At 40.0% G+C, this 22,330-nt stretch overlaps 1 protein-coding gene across 1 annotated transcript; it reads left to right on the top strand.

The window, feature by feature from the left end:
* Positions 1-246: 246 nt before the first annotated feature.
* On the top strand, positions 247-21,283 carry LOC125804612 (uncharacterized). The gene is made up of 4 exons (XM_049483683.1): positions 247-3,578; positions 4,932-5,360; positions 8,884-8,950; positions 21,171-21,283. Exons 1-4 carry the CDS (start codon positions 459-461, stop codon positions 21,281-21,283), a joined length of 3,729 nt encoding a protein of 1,242 aa, XP_049339640.1. The 5' UTR covers positions 247-458.
* Positions 21,284-22,330: the final 1,047 nt, after the last annotated feature.

Genomic DNA, 22,330 nt, shown 5'->3' with positions numbered 1-22,330 from the left:
CATTCAAAGTAGATTTTTTTTACAAAGCAATTGATATAAAAAAAAAAAAATATATATATATATATATATATATATATATATATATATATATATATATATATATATATATATATATATATATTAACTTGGCGGAAATTATATTAATAATTATGTATTTCTTACTAAAACCAATGTAGTATACAGTACTTGATTAAATAAAATATATAAGCTCTGGAAAATCCTAATTGTAAATATATGTATTGTCACGCGGCCGTGTTCTCCTTCCACGCTACCTGACTCCATTTCCCAAGATCCCATGAACAGTAACGTCAACAACTCACGCTCACCTTCACCCAATCATGTTACGCTCCGACGCTCAGACTCACCTGTGTTCTGAGTTAGTTCCGGTTCATTTCCCTCTAGCTTCCTGTATTTAAGGCGGCCGCTTGTAAACAAACTCCGCGAGGTATTGTTAACTCATGTTACATACTAAGCGTTTCCCTGTGTATTGTTTTTGCCTTCTCGTTACGACCCTATTTTCGGATTATCGGTTTATGTCTTTTGTTTTGCCCTTTCTGGATTTGATGTATGGTTGGACTGTTTCTCGGTTACGAACTCGGACTGTATTTTTGACTACGTCTTCTGTCATCGGTGAGATCTTTGTTTGCCTGGCTATTCTGTTAGCAGTATCTGTTAGCTTTACTGCTAATAAACCTGTTTGTATTTCTAACTCGGCTCGCGTCACTCCTCACTACCTGGCGTCACAGAATACCTCGCCTGAAGTGATGGCCGAGTTTAATGATCTCCAGCAGGCAGTCGGGAACCAGGGGAGGGTTCTCGAACAGCATAGCCAGCTTTTTGAGAGCCTTGCTAACACCGTTACTGCTCTTACTACCCAGCAGTCAGATCAACACTCTCAGCTAGCTCAGATAACTGCTAGCCTTCAGGATATCGCTACTCAGCTTGCCCAGCTGAGAGTGGCCACTCCAGCTAGCCTAGCCTCTGCTAACCAGGCCCCGGTTAGCTCTCCTGCTATCGCTCCCTCGACAGCCGCTTTTCCGGTAAGCAAACCTGACAAATATGATGGTTCTCCAGATTTATGCAGAGGCTTTCTCTTGCAGATGTCACTATTTTTTGCTAATTCAGCAGTTAGTGCCGACGCTGCGCGTATTTCGTTTTTTATATCTCGTCTCACCGGCAAGGCTTTGGATTGGGCTACTGCTATTTGGCCTAGTATTGAAAATAGCCCATACGAGCATTTCCTCAGGGAATTTAAGTTGGTTTTTGATCACCCGCATCACGGACAATCTCAGGGAGAGTTATTGGTTCAGTTACGTCAAGGAAACCGACCCGTGTCTGATTTCGCTCTCGAATTCCGTACTTTGGCTGCTGGTAGTGGTTGGAATGAACCAGCTCTACGCGTGATGTTTCGAAATGGACTCAGGGCTGATGTTTTGGCCGAATTAGCTTGCAAGGATGATGGGCTGCCTTTGGATGAACTTATATCTTTAGCCATCAGACTTGATCAGCTCAAACAGAGCTCAGTACCTGGCCGTAGAGCTGCTGCTACTTCTCCTCGTTTTGCTACGCCACGCGCATCTGGATTTACTCCACGGACCACACTCAGGGATGAGGAACCCATGCAAGTAGACGCTACCCGTTTGTCAAAAGAAGAAAGAAAGCGACGATTTCAAGCTGGATTATGCTTCTATTGTGGCAGTGCAGATCATGTGTTGCGAGATTGTCAGCTTTGCCCCTCCCGAGTTCAACGCCAAGATACTTCAGGCTCGTCCTACGGTGGGCTCTCCCATGGTTATCATGGCAACCCGGACCGTCCATATGAGCCATCTGCTACTAACTCGGGAAAGCGTGTGGAGAGGATTCCACACGCTAAAGGGGTAAGCCGACTTAGTCCTGATATGTTTTCAAGATCTTTTATTATTTCTGTTGTTCTGTTCTGCCAGTCTTCTTCATTTGTGTTTCCAGCCCTGATTGATTCCGGTGCCGAGGGGAACTTTATACACGAGCAGCTGACCAGACAACTCCAGATTCCGTTCGAACAATTGGAAAATCCTATGAGACTGTCTGCGGTGGATGGGACCCCAGTTGGCCGAGGAGCTGTTTCCCACACCACCACACCTGTCAAGCTCAACGTCAGCGCTCTGCACTCAGAAGAGATCAGGTTTTTTGTGATGAAGGACACTAATTATCAAATTATATTAGGACTTCCATGGTTGAAAAAACATAATCCTCTGATTTCTTGGTCTAACTGTGAAATTATTTCTTGGTCTCCATACTGTCATGATCACTGCATTACTGTTCCTAAATTAATGATCCAATCTACTACTGTAGAGAGTCCTGGCCTGGAGTCACTTGCACATATTCCTCCTTATTACTCTGATCTGAATGAAGTTTTTAGCAAGTCACGTGCTACTCAACTTCCCCCACATCGCTCCTATGACTGTGCTATAGAGCTTATAGACAATCAGATACCTCCCAAGTCACGTATATATCCTTTAACTCAAACTGAGGAACGTGCTATGGAGGAGTATGTGCAGGAGGCTCTATCTCAGGGGTTCATTCGTCATTCCACCTCTCCTGTAGCTGCATCCTTTTTCTTTGTCAAAAAAAAGGATGGAGGTCTGCGCCCATGTATCGACTATCGACAACTAAATGCAGTTACCAAAACTTATCCCTATCCTCTCCCTTTAGTACCTGTAGCGCTTGAACAACTACGCGGAGCTTCCATCTTCACTAAATTAGATCTCCGCAGTGCTTATAACTTGGTGAGAATTAGAGAGGGTGATGAGTGGAAGACTGCCTTTTTCACCACTAGGGGGCACTATGAATACTTAGTTATGCCGTTTGGTCTCAAGAACGCCCCGTCCGTATTCCAATCTTTCATAAACGATGTACTCCGTGACATGCTAGGAAAATTTGTCATAGCTTTTATAGACGACATTCTAATTTATTCATCTGACTTGACTACACACATTTCCCATGTTCGTGCGGTATTGACCCGTCTTCTCCAAAACCAGCTTTTCGTTAAAGCGGAAAAATGTGAATTTAATCTGTCTACCATTTCCTTTTTGGGTTATGTTATTAGTGCCAGAGGCATTACTATGGATGATAGGAAGATTCAGGCTGTAGTTAACTGGCCTACCCCTAGATCAGTAAAGGAACTACAAAGATTTCTTGGTTTCGCAAACTTTTATAGAAGATTTATTCGTAATTATAGTTCTGTAGCTGCTCCACTGACCAATCTATTGAAACGGAATGCTAGAAAGTTGATCTGGTCTGAAGAAGCATCAAATGCTTTCTCTTCTCTCAAAGAGGTGTTTACTTCAGCTCCCTTGTTAAAACATCCAGATCCTAAGGAGCCCTTTGTTGTTGAGGTAGATGCATCCAGTGTTGGAGTAGGTGCTGTCCTCTCCCAAAATATTGGATCTCCCAGTAAGATGCACCCTGTAGCCTACTTCTCCCACAAACTCTCCCCTGCTGAACGGAACTATGGTATTGGTGATCGTGAACTATTGGCCATTAAATTAGCTTTAGAAGAATGGAGACACTGGTTAGAGGGAGCACTACATCCTTTCGTGGTAATAACTGATCACAGAAATTTAGAATTCTTGAGATCTATGAAAAGTATGAATTCACGTCAAGCACGTTGGTCTGTCTTCTTTGCTCGTTTCAATTTTGTAATCACTTATCGACCTGGCTCCAGAAACACCAAGGCAGATGCCCTCTCACGAATTTATGAGGAAGATAATGTAGAAACCTCAGAACCCTCTACAATTCTAAAACCAGGTATAGTTCTAGCTCCTATCAGATGGGACATCTCGGAGGAGATTAATCTAATTAACTCTACATCCCCTCCTCCTTTGCAGTGCCCCCCAGACAAATCTTATGTACCAGACCAGTGCAGAGATAGACTCATTACTTGGGCACACACTTCTCCTACTTCAGGACATCCTGGCGAGACTCGCACTTTTCAATTATTAGAGAGTCGTTTCTGGTGGGAAAATATGCGATCTGACATCCACAATTTTGTAGCCTCCTGTACTGTGTGTGCTCAGAGTAAAACTCCCCGTACTCTACCTGCCGGTAAATTAGTACCTCTGCCTGTTCCTGCTCGGCCTTGGTCTCACTTAGCTGTCGATTTTGTTTCTGATCTTCCTGAATCTATGGGTCACACAGTTATCATGACAGTTATAGACCGTTTCTCTCGCGGAGTTAGGTTCATTCCTTTTAGTAAAATGCCTACGGCCCTAGAAACTGCTGAAGCCATTTTTATTCATGTTTTTCGTGTTTTTGGTATCCCTGAAGATATTGTCTCTGATCGTGGTCCCCAATTTATTTCTCAAGTTTGGTCTGCCTTTATGAGTAGTTTGGGTATATCTGTTAGTTTATCTTCTGGCTATCACCCTCAAAGCAATGGACAATGTGAGAGAATGAATCAGGAGCTAGGAAAGTTTTTGAGAATCTATTGTTCTAACAATGTCCATGATTGGGCCAAATTTCTCCCTTGGGCGGAACTAGCTCAGAACTCACTGATCAGTTCCACTACTAAAATGACACCTTTTCAATGCTTTTTAGGATATCAACCACCCATCATGCCCTGGTCAGCCGAACCTTCTAATATTCCTGCGGTAGACGATTGGATGCGTCGGAGCGAGGAAGTGTGGGAGGAGACTCACAGACGCATTGAGGCTGTTTTACAACGGCAGAAACAACAGGCTGATCGCCTACGCCGTGAGACCCCCCTTTACTCTCCTGGTGATCGGGTTTGGCTATCTACCAGGGATTTCCGGCAACCAGATGCTAATAAGAAACTTTCAGTTAAGTATATTGGCCCTTTCAAAGTCATTAAGAGAATTAATGAAGTTACCTACCGTCTCGATCTACCCTCTCACTACCGTGTATGCCCTTCTTTTCATGTGTCTTTATTAAAGCCGGTTATCCCTGGTCCGTTGGATGAGACATCGCTTGGGGCGTCTCCTCCTCCTCCGGTGGCTATGGACGGTGGCCCGGTTTATGCGGTAGAACGACTTTTGGACTCCAGGAGGAGAAGGGGAGCCCTGGAGTATCTGGTGGACTGGAAGGGCTACGGACCTGAGGAAAGAAGTTGGGTTCCGGCAACTGATGTCCTGGATCCTTTAATGGTGGATGACTTTCACCGGTCTCATCCATCCCGTCCTGCACCACGCCCCAGAGGTCGCCCTAGGAGAAGGTCTCCAGGTCCAAGAAGGGGTAGACGCGGTGGTTCTGTCTCTGTCCGGTCCCTCAGTTCGGTCCGCAGTCCCAGGAGGGGTCGTCCCAGGTCCAGGGCTTCCATCCATTCCGTTCCCGTTTCTGGGCCACCTGTTCAGGACTCCGCTGAGGTTGGGGGGGCTGTCTCCTTGTGTCGTCCTCATCCTTCGGATTATTCGGACTCTTTGGAGGGGGGTACTGTCACGCGGCCGTGTTCTCCTTCCACGCTACCTGACTCCATTTCCCAAGATCCCATGAACAGTAACGTCAACAACTCACGCTCACCTTCACCCAATCATGTTACGCTCCGACGCTCAGACTCACCTGTGTTCTGAGTTAGTTCCGGTTCATTTCCCTCTAGCTTCCTGTATTTAAGGCGGCCGCTTGTAAACAAACTCCGCGAGGTATTGTTAACTCATGTTACATACTAAGCGTTTCCCTGTGTATTGTTTTTGCCTTCTCGTTACGACCCTATTTTCGGATTATCGGTTTATGTCTTTTGTTTTGCCCTTTCTGGATTTGATGTATGGTTGGACTGTTTCTCGGTTACGAACTCGGACTGTATTTTTGACTACGTCTTCTGTCATCGGTGAGATCTTTGTTTGCCTGGCTATTCTGTTAGCAGTATCTGTTAGCTTTACTGCTAATAAACCTGTTTGTATTTCTAACTCGGCTCGCGTCACTCCTCACTACCTGGCGTCACATGTATGTGTATTTGATAAGTTCACTGTACTTATTAATGTACTAAATAAATTATATACATGAATTTAAAATGTATTAGGTGAGTTTAGTGAACTAATTCGGTTTTACAGTGTGTCTTTTTTTTCACCAAATAACACCAGAAGAGCTTTCTTTATGAATAAAGGAATTCTGTTGTCCTTGCCTCTTTCCTTCTTTTTTCTGTCCCTTTCTCTTTATTTCTGCTGTAAAGATTAATATTGTAAAGCATCCTTGAGATTATAAAAGGCTCTACAGTATATAAATAAGCAACAATCGTTCTGTTATTCAGGGAAGTGAGTGAATGGAGCTGGTTTACTAGTTTATCTCTGGCTGTGGTCATTAGGGGCGGGGTCACTGGAGTTGGTTAAAGCTCTCACTCTCCTCCTCAGGCAGGAATCAATAAATGTACTTGCCCTCACGATTGTCCAAATGACTTCACGGATAAAAGGCTGACTCAGACCCTCCACACCGCCTACGGCGGACGACATTACTGCACTCAGAGTGTGTATCTGATCTCCCCACAGGCCAGCACACACACACCTTTATGTTCAGTGATAGGAACTGAATTGGTTTTTTACCCATTTAAAAGTTCCCCATATCCTTAACCCTCCTATTATCTTTGGGGTCAATTTGATCCCATTCAACGTTTAAAGTCTCTGAAAAAATGATTGATATTAGTTTGTTATTTAAGCAATAGAACATGAGAGGGAGTGTGTTATCACTACCTTTTACCTTTTTGAGGCACAACTACCCTGTAAGCAAGGTGCAACATTGTACATATAACTCTGTGAATGAGTCTTCAACTTTTTGCGTTCCAAATGTTTTATTAGGAGCAAGGTACAAAACAAATTAATCAAAAAATAAACAAAGCAAAACAAAATCTATTCACAAAAAAAAACACCCTAAATCAACGAATTAATTTCCCTTGACCTAATCAACCATACCATACTTCTGACACAATTGGAAATTAAGTCCTAAATCAGCCAACACTGGTCTACCCAACCCAGCCGAAACCATGTATTTTCCTCTGCAGGGGAATAAACTCATAAACTACAAACAAATCATAGTAATAATCAAAATAATTACTGTACACACCATAGGCAAAAACCCTATTTAGTAAACATAAGAAAATATAATAAAAGAATATTTTAAAATATTTTAAACCCTAAAGTACTCCCCTCTAAATGGTCTGTCCCAAAGTGGGTCCTACTGAGCATGCCTCATTTTGCTCAGGCACTTTTAATTATTTTAATTATTATAAGACAGAAAAGAAGGCATTTAAAAGCTGGGACACATTTAAAATCCGCTGATGTTTGGTGAATCGTCATGTGATCTGTGTGTAGCTCTGAGGGTAGAGTCGACTCGTTGAGTGAATCTATTTACAAATCAATGATCAATGATACAAAACATACAATACATTTACAAGCCCATGCATTGATATCACGCTCAGACCTCGTGTATAAACATCCGCAGAGAAACTCAGAGATACACACTGGGTTATATGTCAGAATGTGAGTTTGTGACTAAAAACAGACAAATAAAGCAATAAACCAGTTACAGAAAGTTGCTCTTAAAGAAACTTTGAAGCAGTAGACAAATACTGTATTTGCTTTATTCTGATGTGCTGAGGCATTCTAGGGTTATTAAGCTGTAAAAAGTCAATGTGTGATTTTAGTGTCCAGTTCTCTAGTCATTCTTTGGTGCGGGTTATACAGTGTTGGCTAGGCAACTCCAGAAAAGTATTCAAATAAATAAAGTCATGCTGTTTTCTTTAGAAGCAACAGTTTTTAAACACATCTTACAGTGAGGACTTGCTTGGTCTGTGTCCGTCACCGCAAAAGTAATTCACACAAGGTTCGGTATGGCGTCACATCAATGTCAAAAGTTGGGGACCCAAAAATAGCAGGTGAAAAATGTAAGCAGCGTGTTTTATCTTTTTTTGTGTTTGTAAATTAACTAAATCGTGTGCGCGCTGAACAAAATATAGCTCTTAACCTTCATTTTTCTTGCTCTTGAGTGTTTTTTTCCCTCTCGAATTCACAGTTCTCCTCGATTGCTATAAGAATAAACTTTGGCTGCTGTTTTTGTTTGAGTGTAGAAAGGGGTGATTTTAACCGTTTGGGGGCGGGGTCAGAGTCACCTCCCTCAGCGAATGCTACACTCTACACTCGAGCACAAAAAAGACACTTGAGCAAAAACAGCTGCTGCAGGTAATTCGCATAGCACGCGAGGAGAACTGTGAATTTAAGAGGGAAAATGATGGTCAAGAGCAATATTTTGTTCAGCATGCACACAATTCCCTTTTTTAATTTAATTAAAAGTTTAAACACGCTGGTTATTGTTTTTTACCTGGTATTTTTGCACCCCCGACTTTTGACATTGATGTGACGCCATAGTCTGGCTTTCCCCATGTCACTGTGGTGTTGTTTGTGTGTATGTGTGTGTGTGTGTGTGTGTGTGAGGAGGGTCACTCTGAACTATGGGAGCCCAAAGAGAGAGTAGGTAGCAGAAGTCTAAACTGAGAGAAAACTGATGTTCATAATAACATGCCGCCCTTAACTGTAAATTTGACTTAATTGATAAAATCAATTTATCGCCCAGCTCTACTTTTGTGTTTTATGTAATTTGGGCTGTGGTTATTTTTAAATACTAATTTTTACTCATTTTTATTATAGTAAGACAGACACCATATTCTGCTATGTCTAATTGAGCTTTTTACACATATGTAATTACATAACCTGTGCAACTTTAATTAATCTGTAACAGTATGTACTTCACTAGTAGTTGCACTGTTAACATATGTATTGTAAATGTGTAATTACACAGTTATTACAGACACTTATCATACTTATCATAAAGTTGGACCATTTTAAAATTATTTTTTTGTCTTGACTACTCCTCATAATGAGTGTATGCATTACCTCTCCTCTGTAGAGCACCTACATGGATGGACAGATGGAGGAACACTCAGAGTACCTGCATATTTTCGCTGTGCCCACATGTGAGAAATTGTCACTTTCACTTCCTAATATCATGCATCTCTCTCTCGGTAAACAGCTTGTGCTGTTCGGTGGCCAATTTAAAGCAGAATGCAGCCTCTGTAGAAAATGCTTGAGAAATGCTTGTTACCTTTTTTAATGACGAAATAATGAACTGAGGAAGTGTCTGAAAGAACAGTTTAACTAATCAGAAGCTTATTTTGCATTTATATGAATATTATTAAACCCTATTGACACTAGATCATGTACATCTATCATCCCACAATTCCTTTAATCATTCCTGTATCAGCGATGTCATCATTTCCTTGTCATAAAAGGGCTATGAATATTTTCAGGTGGAACAAATTGCCTTTAAGGATGCTTCAATTTAGATCACGGCTAAAAATGCTTAGTCGCCATTTAAAGCAGCTATTTAGCATCGTTGGCTTTGGAACGTGATGGTTTATGTGCTGTTCTGGGCAGGGGAAGGTAGTCAGCTAAGTGAGAGGACGAGAACATCTGTCATTTACTGCTTATATCATTACTGATGCTGTCCGTGATGACTGGATTATAATGTAGAATCAGCTTCCCAGACATCAAACCAGAACATTGTAGTTTGGCTCTAATGACTTATAATGACTCAAATAAAGAACCTGAGCAACAACACACAATTACCAATAAGAGCCAGGCATAGGTAGAGGGGCATAATGGATGTTCATTGCTATCTTACACCCTCTCAACAGTCTATATAGTCTCTTTAACAGTCTTAATAGCAACTATGAGGTGTGTTCAGGTACATTTCTGGTGTATTGTTTCTGTATCTTGGCAACAGAAAACACAGGTGCACCACTGACTGAGTACAACCTAGACAAACATCAACAGTCAGACGTTTATTGCTATCTTGGATTTGAAATGTTAACACAGACACATGTCCAACGTGTGTCCACCTCCACTTATTACTCACACATGGACAGAATACAAAATAAAAGAACATCAAACACATCTTAATTGCATGAATGACCAGGTTAGTTTCCTCTGCCCAAAAGTGCTAGACACATCCAGGTACCTGCGCCATTAAAATAGCAATCCGTCAAAGTCAGAACTTATCTGGTTCTTAAAGGGTGACATGTAAGTGACATGCTGATGGGTTTATTGCATGTAATGCCCCAAACACACCCATGATTAATTAAGAGTTTTAGTACATGCCTTTTGCACATTTGGAGCTACACAAGGTTGACAACTCGCCTAAAGATCTCTAAAACAGGACCCTATTCGTTTTCAAGTCTACTACAGTAAGTTTAGGTTTGAGATGCAGATTGATACATTTTAACTAATTCTTTTATAGTATTATTTGTTCAAACTGTTTGGTTTTTGCTTTTCTAGGTTATCTTGCTAATTTGTGAATATCGAATATCGCTGTCCAATAAAAAACATGTATCTCCAAAACAGCATTTTTACAGGAGAGAGAGAAAGCCTTTATTGCTTTTAATGGAAGTCAATGTAAAAAAATAGTTTATTTTAAATTATTTAGGAGAATTTCTGTTGGTCTGTTGATCAAGAAATGTTAAGACAGTTTGTACTGTATGTACTGTATGTAGTAAATTAAAAATTGGCAAAAATGGAGAAACTTCGTTTTTCATTGGACATCGACAATATTCACTAGAGTTGTTCTATATTGTAGCATCACTAGATGTGGAGTAATGAGGCCAGGCCATTGTACTGTAGATGGATGGATGGAGCTGAATACAGTACCATTCTGAAATAAAACCTGTTGGAGTCTTCAAAAGACCTGTGAAGAGACTGGGATGGAGATTTATTTTCCAACAAGACAATGATCCAAAATCTGCAATTGAAAGGTTCACAAATAAACGTATCCAGGTGTTAGAATGAAGTCCAGTCAAAGCCCAGACCTGAGTCCAATCCAGAATCTGTGGAAAGAGCTGAAAACTGCTGTTCACAAACCAACACTGCCTCACTGAGCTCTAGCTGTTTTGGAAGGAAGAATGGGCAAAAATGTCAGTCTCTTAATGTGCAAAACTGATAGAGACATACATACCCCAAGCGACTTGCACCTGTAATCACAGCAAAAAGTGGCGCTACAAAGTATTAATGCAAGGGGGCTGAATAATAGTGCACGCTCCACTTTTCAGGCTTTTATTTATAAAAAAAGGTTTAAAATATCCAATAAATTTTGTTCCACTTCACAATTGTGTCCCACTTGTTGTTACAGTAATTCTTCACAAAAAAATTACAATTTCATATCTTTATGTTTGAAGCCTGAAATGTGGCAAAAGGTTGAAAAGTTCAAATGGGCCGAATACTTTTGCAAGGCACTGCATGTTGTAAAATTGTAAAAAGAAGGGTTCCAAAACTTCATACAGTCATACAGTGTATACCCAATGTTAGTGATGGTGTTACTTTTTTACTTTTAACGTTAGTGTTGTAGGGTTTTAATGGTTGTAGGGTTTTCTTTATAATTGTCATCCTTCATTTAGAAGACTAAAAACAGCTAAAACTTGCTTGGAAAAAAGAATTTTAAAAAGCATTTCTCATTATTATTAGTCTCAGTTGTTTTATGTTGTGTTCTGAGCCAATCGGCCAATCAGAACAAATCTGTGGGTTGCGAATGTTCTCCAGTGTTGACTCTAATCAATCAACTTAACTCGTGGAAATGATCTGAGAAGAACATTTGGAAGAAAACTTTTCATCCTCTTCCCAGACATCTGACTGAGATTGATCGTCTCTCCACAACAGCTCTTCACTAACAATCTGAACCGTTTCAGCGCCGCTTAGATTTTGATGCCTCTTGACTCGTCGCCACGGCGGTGTTGGATTGAATAAAGGCTGCCAAAGAATGAATTTGATTTGTACTCGTGTACGGCAGTGAATATAATTATTGCTAATTATCGGCTGCTGTTAGCGAGGTTAGCTCGGACAGATGGCGGAGCCGGCTCACGCGGGATCAGGACGGGCTGCACACTCACATACATAATCTCAGAGACCTCATTTCGCTTTCATCTAACCATCAACATATACAGCTGTGCTTCAATATGGTCTGAATATCAGCAGCGTCTCGGGGCGCCGCACAAAGGTGGAGAACATTTGTGGCCGAAGGGGAGCGTTTATGTTATCCGAAGTCTAATAATAATGATGATAATAGCAGACTGGCTTTATAATCTGCACTCAGTCACAGCAGAGTGAGCTTTCTAATCGTTCTAATCTTCTAAAACTGTTGTGTTATGCTCTTGTCCTTTGTTTTAAGCACTGGAATTTGTTTATCAACTAGTTTTCTTTGTTTTAAAAGTCTTTCCAAAAACAAACCTACATCTACAGGGGTTAGACAATGAAACTGAAACACCTGTCCTCATTTTAGTGTGGGAGGTTTCATGGCTAAATTGGAGCAGCCTGGTGGTCAATCTTCATTAATTGCACATTTCACCAGTAAGAGCAGAGTGTGAAGGTTCAATTAACAGGGTAAGAGCACAGTTCTGCTCTAAATATTGCAATGCACACAACATTATGGGTGACATACCAGAGTTCAAAAGAGGACAAATTGTTGGTGCACGTCTTGCTGGATCATCTGTGACCAAGACAGCAAGTCTTTCTGATGCATCAAGAGCCACGGTATCCAGGGTAATGTCAGCATACCACCAAGAAGGATTAACTGTGGACGCTGTAAGAGGAAGCTGTCTGAAAGGGATGTTCAGGTGCTAACCCGGATTGTATCCAAAAAACATAAAACCACGGCTGATCAAATCACGGCAGAATTCAATGTGCACCTCAACTCTCCTGTTTCCACCAGAACTGTACATCAGGAAAATAAATTATTGTGGTCTAAAACCAGTTTCAGTTTCATTGTCCAACTTCTGTAGGTTGCCTATTTCTTAGTTGAGATGCAATTTTGTTCTATTCCAAATCCAGTTAAGAGACAATAGAAGGTGTTTTTGTTAGGTGAAAAGTAAAAAAAATATAAAATATAAAATATAAAAGTATATTCTTGCCTTGGAGACAACAAGGCAAGAATTTAGACAACTAATGTCTAAAATTTGCTGTAATATAATGATTGAACCTGTGAATCACCTGATTATTATTTGTTATGAATGAATCTGTACAGCGTAATGTACTCTTGAGAGGGGTATCTGGTTAGTTTTCTGGCCCAGAACTCGCCGTTCTGGACCAAGTGTAGAATTTTTAGTGTGTATCCGGTTTGTGATGTTAAAAGTTTTGACGCCTTCATGTTCAATGACTCTCTCACAGAGCTGCTGTAATCATTAACTCTTAAATATTTGATCAGCTCTCATAATTGGCTAATTAAGGGATGTCAGCTAATTGTTGATGCCATATTTTGACTGAAAATCATGAAAAAAGTGTATTAGAGTTTCCGGAGGGACGGTGATTTTTTCAGAACATAGCTTATTTGCAGTTGAGGTGCTAAATATTTCATTCCACATACAGGTAAGACGCTACTGAAGATGTTTTGTTTGCTGTAAAATCATACGACTTGGTATGTTCTTGCCTTGTAAATGAATGAACCTATGAACCCCCTATTTATGATCTGTTAAATCCAATTAATTCATAATGCATTTTATGGCATTCCTTTATTCCATATTCTACATAAGACCTACATAGGAGTTCCATAACGCAGTATAATTTGTGTATATAAGAACAATATCACCACTGTGCTAACACATCTTGAGGCTATAGACTCCACTCCTACATATTGCACAGTACTGAATATTTTGCTACAACTACAAAACACTATATATAGCAATTTAAATCTAAAAACACTGTATTTTTAAACATTATACTGTAGTGTCACCATGTAGAAGTAACAAGGCCATGTCAAGGTTCCATTGAACAACTTTATTTTCTACAGGATTGAGATTGAAAGACCATCAACAAGCAATAGTCCTCTGATAACATGATGGTTGCACTGGTGGAGACCCTTATTCACATTCCAACCCAACACTAAGAGGGTGGATACGCCCCACCCGTGAAAACATCACCAATACACTAAATGCATGCAAACACACACACATACAAAACACACAAATGCACAAAAAAAACAAATTTCCTCAACAAACAGAAAAGGCCGGCCGTTATTCATGATGGGAGCTTCTAGTTTTTAGTGTTTTTGCTGCTCTAATACACCTGATTCAACCATATTAGGTTCGCTAAAAGAAATGCACCAACTTTAAAACCTGCCTCAATTTATCACATCCAAAACTTTAAAGCCCAATAGAGATTAATCCCTCGCAATGTGCACTTTGAGCAGTCATCTTGATGTAGCTGATTAAATGTTTATTTCTTCTGCTAGATGTTTCTGTGGGTTCTGGAGAGTTTTAAACTTCTCTTACAGCACGTCTTCATGCTGGATGATCCAGAAAAAAAGGAAAAAAGAACTTTCTTGGCATTGTTGGAGTTGATGCCTCCTAATTTGCTTGGCTTCTTTTGTTGCTGACCATGGAATTCTGCACTTTTCTCCGCTTACAAAAAGTTTACAACCATCTTCTCTGGACTTTATTCTTTGCCATGGGTTATTATATATTTTTTTTGTGCAACGATTTAATCATTTTATGACTGAAATAGATTGTACTATGATTGGTTGACAGTTGATACCAATGGAGGATAGGGATGGATGTCACATTAATTTGTGATGAACTCTTGAGAGGAGTATCTGGTTAGAGTTTTAATAATCACTGTACTGTACTGAGTGACAGACTTTAAAGAGGGGTATCCAATTAGTATTCTGACACTCACTGTACTGGGCTGAGTCATGGACTCTTGAGAGGGGGATCTGGTTACAGTTCTGATACTTACTGTACTGTACTGAGTGAAAGACTCTAGAGAGGGGTATCCAATTACTGTTCTGACACTCACTGCACTGGCCTGAGTCATGGACTCTTGAGAGGGGTATTTGGTCAGTGTTCCAATACTCACTGTACTGTACTGAATAATAGCCTTTTGAGAGTGATATCTGGTCAGTGTTCCAATACTCAATCTACTGTACTGAGTAATGAACTCTTGAGAGGGTTATCTGGTTAGTGTTTTGATTCTCACTGTTCTGGGCCAAGTAATGGACTATGATCGTGCAATCTAATTTGTGGTCTTCCTCCATGAGATGTTTTTGTTTTGAAGCCTTCAAGTTCAATGACTCTCACACAGAACTCCTGTAATCCTGAACAACTCCTTAATTACTTATTAAGGAAATATGAGCTAATTGCTTAGGCCAAAGTGTGACTAAAAATCATCTGAGACCAACAGATATCCAGTTAATATACTGCCATCTGTAGACAAAGTTATACAAACTGGCTTTACATAGGTTTTTGCAAGTTTTACCAGTGAAGGAAATTAGCTAGGAACCCCCAATGGTTCTGAGGAGTCTCTTAGGGTTTCTAGAGGGACAGATCATAAATAATTTTCTGAACATCATACTCAAAAGGCCTCAAGCTTGTACATATTTAAAGCGACCAGCTTCTGCAACCCCCCCCCCCCCCCCCCCCCCGTTGTACTTTCAGGGTTACTGGTTGTAAGAGGTGCATCTTGGTCTTGATGGATATGCCCCGATTTCATCCAGAAGCAAGACCTGATTGAGTTGAAGGCCACAGTGTCCTGAAGGAAGCTGTGTAAATCCTGGCTGTGGGTGCCACTTTCTTCTCTATCACTAACCCCAGACATCTGAACTCCTTGACCTGTTCGATTTTAACGTCATCAAGGTGATTGAGGTAGTCGCAATTTCGGCAGTTTCTCAGAACCTTGGTCTTGAATCTATTGATTTCCAAGCCATGTTGTTGAAGGTATTCTGTGGAATCTTTAGGATTGGTCTTGGTGAACATGGGCCAACCTCAGAGCAACATTAACCTTTTTTTTTGGTCAGAGGTTTTTAACAATTAAATTCGTGAGTGATGAGTAGAACAATGGCAAAGTGGAGTTCCGTAATTTAACAAGACCAGGGCAACCAAAACAGACATGGACTGGACTGAGACATAAAACCAAGCAAAAAGCCAAAAAGGAAAATGACAAACAGGCAGAGATCATTTACACATAGCTCAGACATGGAAGATAATGTTCAGTACTAGGGGTATGACGCAGAGGCATGCTAAAGCATCACCAACTCTGCCCTTTATCAACCAAAGTACCCTTTTGAAACTTCGTTTTTTATATTATTATTATTATTCAAATTTTACTGAGGCCGGTTTGAAATTATCTTTTGAAAACCTGAGCGATTAAAAACGAGTGAAAACAGAATGCCCTGAAATCAGCCGACCTCTCTCCTCCTCTGTCACGTGACCCCGCGCGGTCACGCGCAAGGCACTATAGATGCGCTGCAGCAGCAGTTCAGTTCAGCGAGTCTTCAGCACAGTACACACGGCAACAGACAGGCTTCTTCTCCCCTCGTGTCCCACCAGCCAGGTAGCATACACATCAAGTAAAATCCTACCGTTTGCCCTCTAAGCCCAACGTGAAATCAGTTTGTTGTGCAGTAAAATGTCTCATACAGCACCAAACTACTAAGCATCTTTAGCCGACTGGTCACCTGATAAACTAGCCGCTCTAGCCCAAATCAATGATAGATAACGTTTTTTTTATAATGAAGCGTTCCATGTGCGCTAAAAAGTGCCCTTTTTCCCCCCTGAGCACTTGCCCCCCAAAATGTCTGTGCACGCCACTGGTATGACACTACGTGTATTCTATAAGAACCATCATGGTTCGGTACGCACCAACGTAAGCAGAATACACGGTACACAGGTAGTATGTAGGAGGCTTGTGGAACCAATAAATGTAACCCGGAACGTGTAGCTGTAGCACTGTTGCTATTAGCAACTCGCTACTGAAGTTTAGCTCTGACTGGAAGCTAGAGAACACAAGCAGAGAGTGCCACAGAAATGCAGATCATTCAAACTGTCCACAACCACAGCTGTGCCGCCATAGGAAACTAATGGTCGCCTGTCGCTTTCCAGTGTGAACGCAGTGTTAGGCGCTCGTACTGTCTCTCTCTCTTTCGCTCTTTCTGTCGTTTGCTCTCTCTCTTTCGCTCATGCCATCTGTCTGTCTCTCTCTCTCTGTTTCGCTCATGCCGTCTGTCTGTCTCTCTGTCTCTCTCTCTCTCTCTTTTTTGCTCATGCCATCTGTCTGATTGTCCCTCTCTTTCGCGCTTTCTCTTTCGCTCGTGCTGCCTGTCTGTCTCACCCTCTTTCTCTTTTGCTCACACCGTCTGTCTGTCTGTCTTGCTCAATCTTTCTCTCTCTCTCTCTCTCTTTCGCTCACACCATCTGTCTGTCTGTCTTTCTCACTCGCTCTATCTCTTTCACTCACTCTTTGTCTGTCTCTCTCTCACTCGCTCTCTCTTTTTCGCTCACGCCATCTGTCTGTCTCTCTCTCTCTCTCTCTCTCTCTCTTAATTTTAACAAACTAATATGTTTAGGATAAAATATAGTAGTAATGTAGTTTAAGCAGTTAAAGTAATGCTTTATATATTTTTTGCTTAATAAAGCGCCACAATCAGGCTCACTGTTTGTTCCAACAAGATCCAAAAGATAGAGACTCTCATGAAGACAGTAGGAGGGAAGTGCTACGATTAATAAAAGTGCTCATGTTTATATAACATGACTACAATTAAGTTTCATTGTTATTATGAAATGAATAAATGTGAGGCTATACAGAATGCCCAGCCATACCGAGGTGTGAACCGAACTGTACATTTTCTGTACTGTTACACAAAAAAAAAAATGGTTGGCAATACTTCGCAAAGAATACAGGCAAACAGTCAGTTGTAAAACTCCGAACACACACTCAGACTAGATTACTCAGGTGAATAAGACAAACTAAGAAAAATTTTCATGATTGAAGGCAGCCAATCATTTCTCAGAAGGGTCTGAGAAAGATGAATGATGGGGAATGTAGTCACTATTAGTGTTTGTGAAGGCAGAGAGGAGGCCAAAGAGTGTGACAGTTTAATTGCGTCAGTTTTTCTTATGAACACTTTTGTTTTACTTTTGTTTTGTGTTTGTTAAAGCTGAGGTGGAGAAAATGTCCAAATGTCCAATTCTTATGTTCAGCATTTTAAGAAAGTAATAATATAAAAGAAATCCCACGAAAAATGGTTTCAAAAGCAATTTCTAAACAATAGGAGTTGGTGGTCTGCTGCTGGCATGCCAGCAGGGAAATAACAATTATTTTGACACCATAACACTGAGTTATGCAGACAGAATAAAAGAAAAAATATGTTAATTGATCGGTTGATGGATTTGTATGACATCATACTGCTGAGTGAAGTGCAGCCACAATAGAGGAGCCATATTTTTCAGATTGTAATGATTTATGATTACAGTATAAGGCTGAGTGCGGCGCACTGAGAGCTGAAGTGAGTAGATGTATTGTTGAGTGTTCTGTTCATCATCAGAAACTTCAGTCAGATTTATCAGATTCTGACAATTTATTATGATGTCATACTGCTGTCACTCAGAACAGAGAAGCTACTCAAAGTAACTAGATGATGACTCATTGTGATATTATGAGGCTGAGTGTTGTGTGCATTATTCATTGTGGTTTGCTGGAACAATTGTCTTGACGTTCAAAATGCTTCTGTATTATACTAGTGCATCTCAAAAATTAGAATATTTAAAAGTTATTTTATTTCAGTAATTCACTTCAAAATGTGAAACTCATATATTATATAGATGTATTAAACACAGAGTGATCTATTGTAAGCATTTATTTCTTTTATTGTTGATGATTATGGCTTACAGCCAATGAAAACCCAAAAATTAGTGTCTTAAAAAAATTAGAATATTATATAAGACCAATTGGTACTTTAGGCAGTGTGGGCAGTGTGCCAAGTCCTGCTGGAAACTGAAATTCGCATCTCCATAAAAGTTGTCAGCAGAGGGAAGCATGAAGTGCTGTAAGATTTTCTGGAAAAACACTGCACTGACTTTAGACTTTAAAATATAACACAGTGGATCAACACCAGCAGATGACATGTCTCTCCAAACCATCACTGATCATCAGTAAATTTTGCATTTCATTTGTAAATCAAGGGAGCAGAGTCTTGAGGAAGAGTGGAGAGACACACAGTCCAAACTGCTTGAGGTCTAGTGTGAAGTTTCCACCAATCAGTGATGGTTTGGAGAGACATGTCTCAACATCTGCTGGTGTTGATCCACTGTGTAAAGGTCCAGTGTTTTCCCACAGAATCTTACAGCACTTCATGCTTCCCTCTGCTGACGTGCGGATTTCATTTTCCAGCAGGATTTGGCACACTGCCAGAATTACCATTTGGTCTTATATAATATTAATTTTTTTTTCTGAGACACTGATTTTTGGGTTTTTATTGGCTGTAAGCCAAAATCATCAACAATAAAATAAACAAACGCTTAAAATAGATCACTCTGTGTTTAATACATCTATATAATCAGATGATTTCCACATTTTCAAATGAATTACTGAAAAAAGTAACCTTTTAATATTTTTTTTTGAGATGCACTAGTACACTGTAAAATGTGATAAGTTGATCTTACTTAAAAAAAAATGAGGAAACCGGTTGCCTTGAAAAAGTTAAGCAATTATAACTGTTATTTTCAAGATATGTTCACTTTACGCTTGCTATCGAAGTGTACTCAAATCATAGTTAAATCTACACAGTTTACTTGAGTTGTTTCTACTTTAAATAGCCTGTAAATGCAAGTTGTTTTTTTAAGTGTGTAAAACCTGATAAAGTTGACTAATTTCAAAACTTTTGTTGTAACCGATTACCTAATAAATTTTTAGTTAATGTAATATAATTTTTAAGTACAGTGAACTTAACAAATACATATACATATATTTAAAATTAATATTTTCCTGAACTTCTTTTTAGTCTTCTTTCTGGTTTCATTCAACTATTTTTTAAAATACTCATAGAAAAGTAGATGAAAGAAAATAGTAACGAATTAAAAGAACTGAGAGCACAGAGAGAACACAGAGTCACTGCAGCTCAGTAAAAGATGCTTGTTCTACAGCTACAACACAGAGATCAAGCATTTTATTATAATAGGTGATCTACAAGTTTACCTAAGGTAGCCCAGGGGGAATCACTACACACTGATGGTGAGTGCTACAAACTGGGGGACACACCCAGTATGCAAATCGATTGTGACAGAAGCCAATGGAAAAGAGGCTGCCAATGGCAACAGACTAAACTCAGTTATTATAAGTTGGTTCAACTCAAAGATCTCAGTTTGAATAGTACAGTATTTGTGCCCACAAATGTTCAACTAACTCAAAATAGTTGAGTAATGTTTAGAAATTTTCAATTTTATGTAAAACAGACTAAATTTATTTGAGTTCAAACAACTTCTGGGTTTACAGTGTATAATTTGATTTTCTTCCAAATTAAAACTCAATATACACAACCAACAAGTCTGTGCGTATAAGCATAGAAAATGTGTGGGATTTACTAAGGCATGAACGGACCGTCCTAAGACTTTAAGTAAATTCTACAGTGACCAGAACCCCATTGGGCTGATTTATGTTGTTTTAAGTTTGTTTGGGTGTGGTGGAGGTCATTTTAAGCAAAATAAAGGCACAAATTTGAGTTCATTTACTCCCCGTGTCTGTGTATCTCTGTACTTCCTACTACTGCGTCATTTTGGCCACGCCCCTAACCCCCGGGGCCAGTCACATTGTACTATACTATATGAACTTCTGTAACAGCTTCTGGTTATTAATAGGTTACAGATTAATGAAACAGACTGATACATATATTGAATTTAGTGCCATTATTCTAGCCATTTGCGTAATTTTTTTCAGTATTTTTCTATAGATTATCTAAATGAAACCCAGCTATTATGCAATTATGTTGCTGATTTTATTTATATTTATTTATTTATCTACATGTACTGTATATACATACATTCTTCCTTTCTTTCTGTATTCAAGGTTGATTTCTTTAGAAGTGTTCAAAGTAAAACGTCCACAGAGAGCAGGGGGGGGGGGGGGGGAGTGAGAGACAGTCAATAAGAGCAACCACGGTTAACAAGCTGTTTCTCCATTAGGAAATCACTCCCTGGCAACTTTTTATTTATTTATTTTTTCGTTATTGTTCTCCGTTAGGGTCCCAGAAGGGAAACCCTCCTCCTGTCTCTGTGCTCTAACACTTTGTCTTGCTTCTCTTCATCATCTGACTCTCATCTGTGCTGCACTAATGACTGCGAGGGGTCTTTGTTTCAGTAGGATAAACCCCCCCCCCCCTCGTTCCTGCAGTCGCCCTGAAACAAAGCGGAGACGGAGTTCGCAGAGTGAAGAAGACTGGAGGTGAATTCTGTCAGAGTTTGAGTGAAGGATGTGTGATTGACATGACGCCTCTGGCAGAGTAAGAAAAAAAAACCTTTTACCTTTGCATACAGACACGTCTACAACCGGCAACGTCTCATCTTTCCTTTTCTCTCTCTTCATCTCTCTTCCTGAGAATAGAGACTTCTCTATCTACTCACCCACATCCACTCTTTATGCTCTCTGTGTGGCACTCGTGATGGATTACGCAACGATCCACGTTATTTTCTGTGTATGTTAACTAGGAACATGTCTTTTTATCAAAATGTGAATCAATTGCACAATTGTACAATTACATGTATGCCATTTACATATTCATTACGATTACTTTTCTTCTGTTGAAGCCATTCAGTTTTCCATTTTGATTTACTTCTATGTTTTGGGTCGTTGTCCTGTTGCATCATCCATCCTCTGTTGAGCTTGATGCCCCCTCCACCATATTTCACAGTTGGGATGAGGTTTCACGCTTCACGTTATTTTCAATGTATTTCAACTAGAAACACGTCTTTTCAAAATATGAATCAATTGTATAGTTGTACCATTCCATATATGCCATTTACATATTCATATACATTGTTATTGCAGTCTTTTTAACTCAATTTAGCTTTGCCAATTAATCCACCCACTCACTAGGACCCCAATTACTTTTCTTCTGTTGAAGCTATTCGGTTTTCCATTTCAGTTGAGTTACTTCTATGTTTTGGGTCGTTGTCCTGTTGCATCACCCATTCTCTGTTAAGCTTCAGTTAGCGAACAGATGGTCTTAAGTTTTCCTGCAAAACATCTTGGTAAACTTGGGAATTAATTTTTCCGTTGAAGACGGCGATCCGTCCAGGCACTGAGGCAGCAAGGCAGCCCCAAACCATGATGCCCCCTCCACCATGTTTCACAGCTGGGATATGGTTTCACAGACACGTCTACAACCAGCAACGTCTCATCTTTCCTTTTCTCTCTCTCTTTTTTTCTTACTAAATATAGAGACTTCTCTATCTACTCACCCACACCTTCACATCGACTCTTCACGTTCCCTGTGTGGCACTCGTGATGGATTACGCAGTGGTTAACGTTTTTTTCTATGTATTTCAACTAGA

This window comes from Astyanax mexicanus, chromosome 9, assembly GCF_023375975.1.
Source record: "Astyanax mexicanus isolate ESR-SI-001 chromosome 9, AstMex3_surface, whole genome shotgun sequence".
In the NCBI taxonomy this organism is placed as follows: Eukaryota; Metazoa; Chordata; class Actinopteri; order Characiformes; family Acestrorhamphidae; genus Astyanax; species Astyanax mexicanus.
This window is presented reverse-complemented; position numbering and strand designations above follow the sequence as displayed.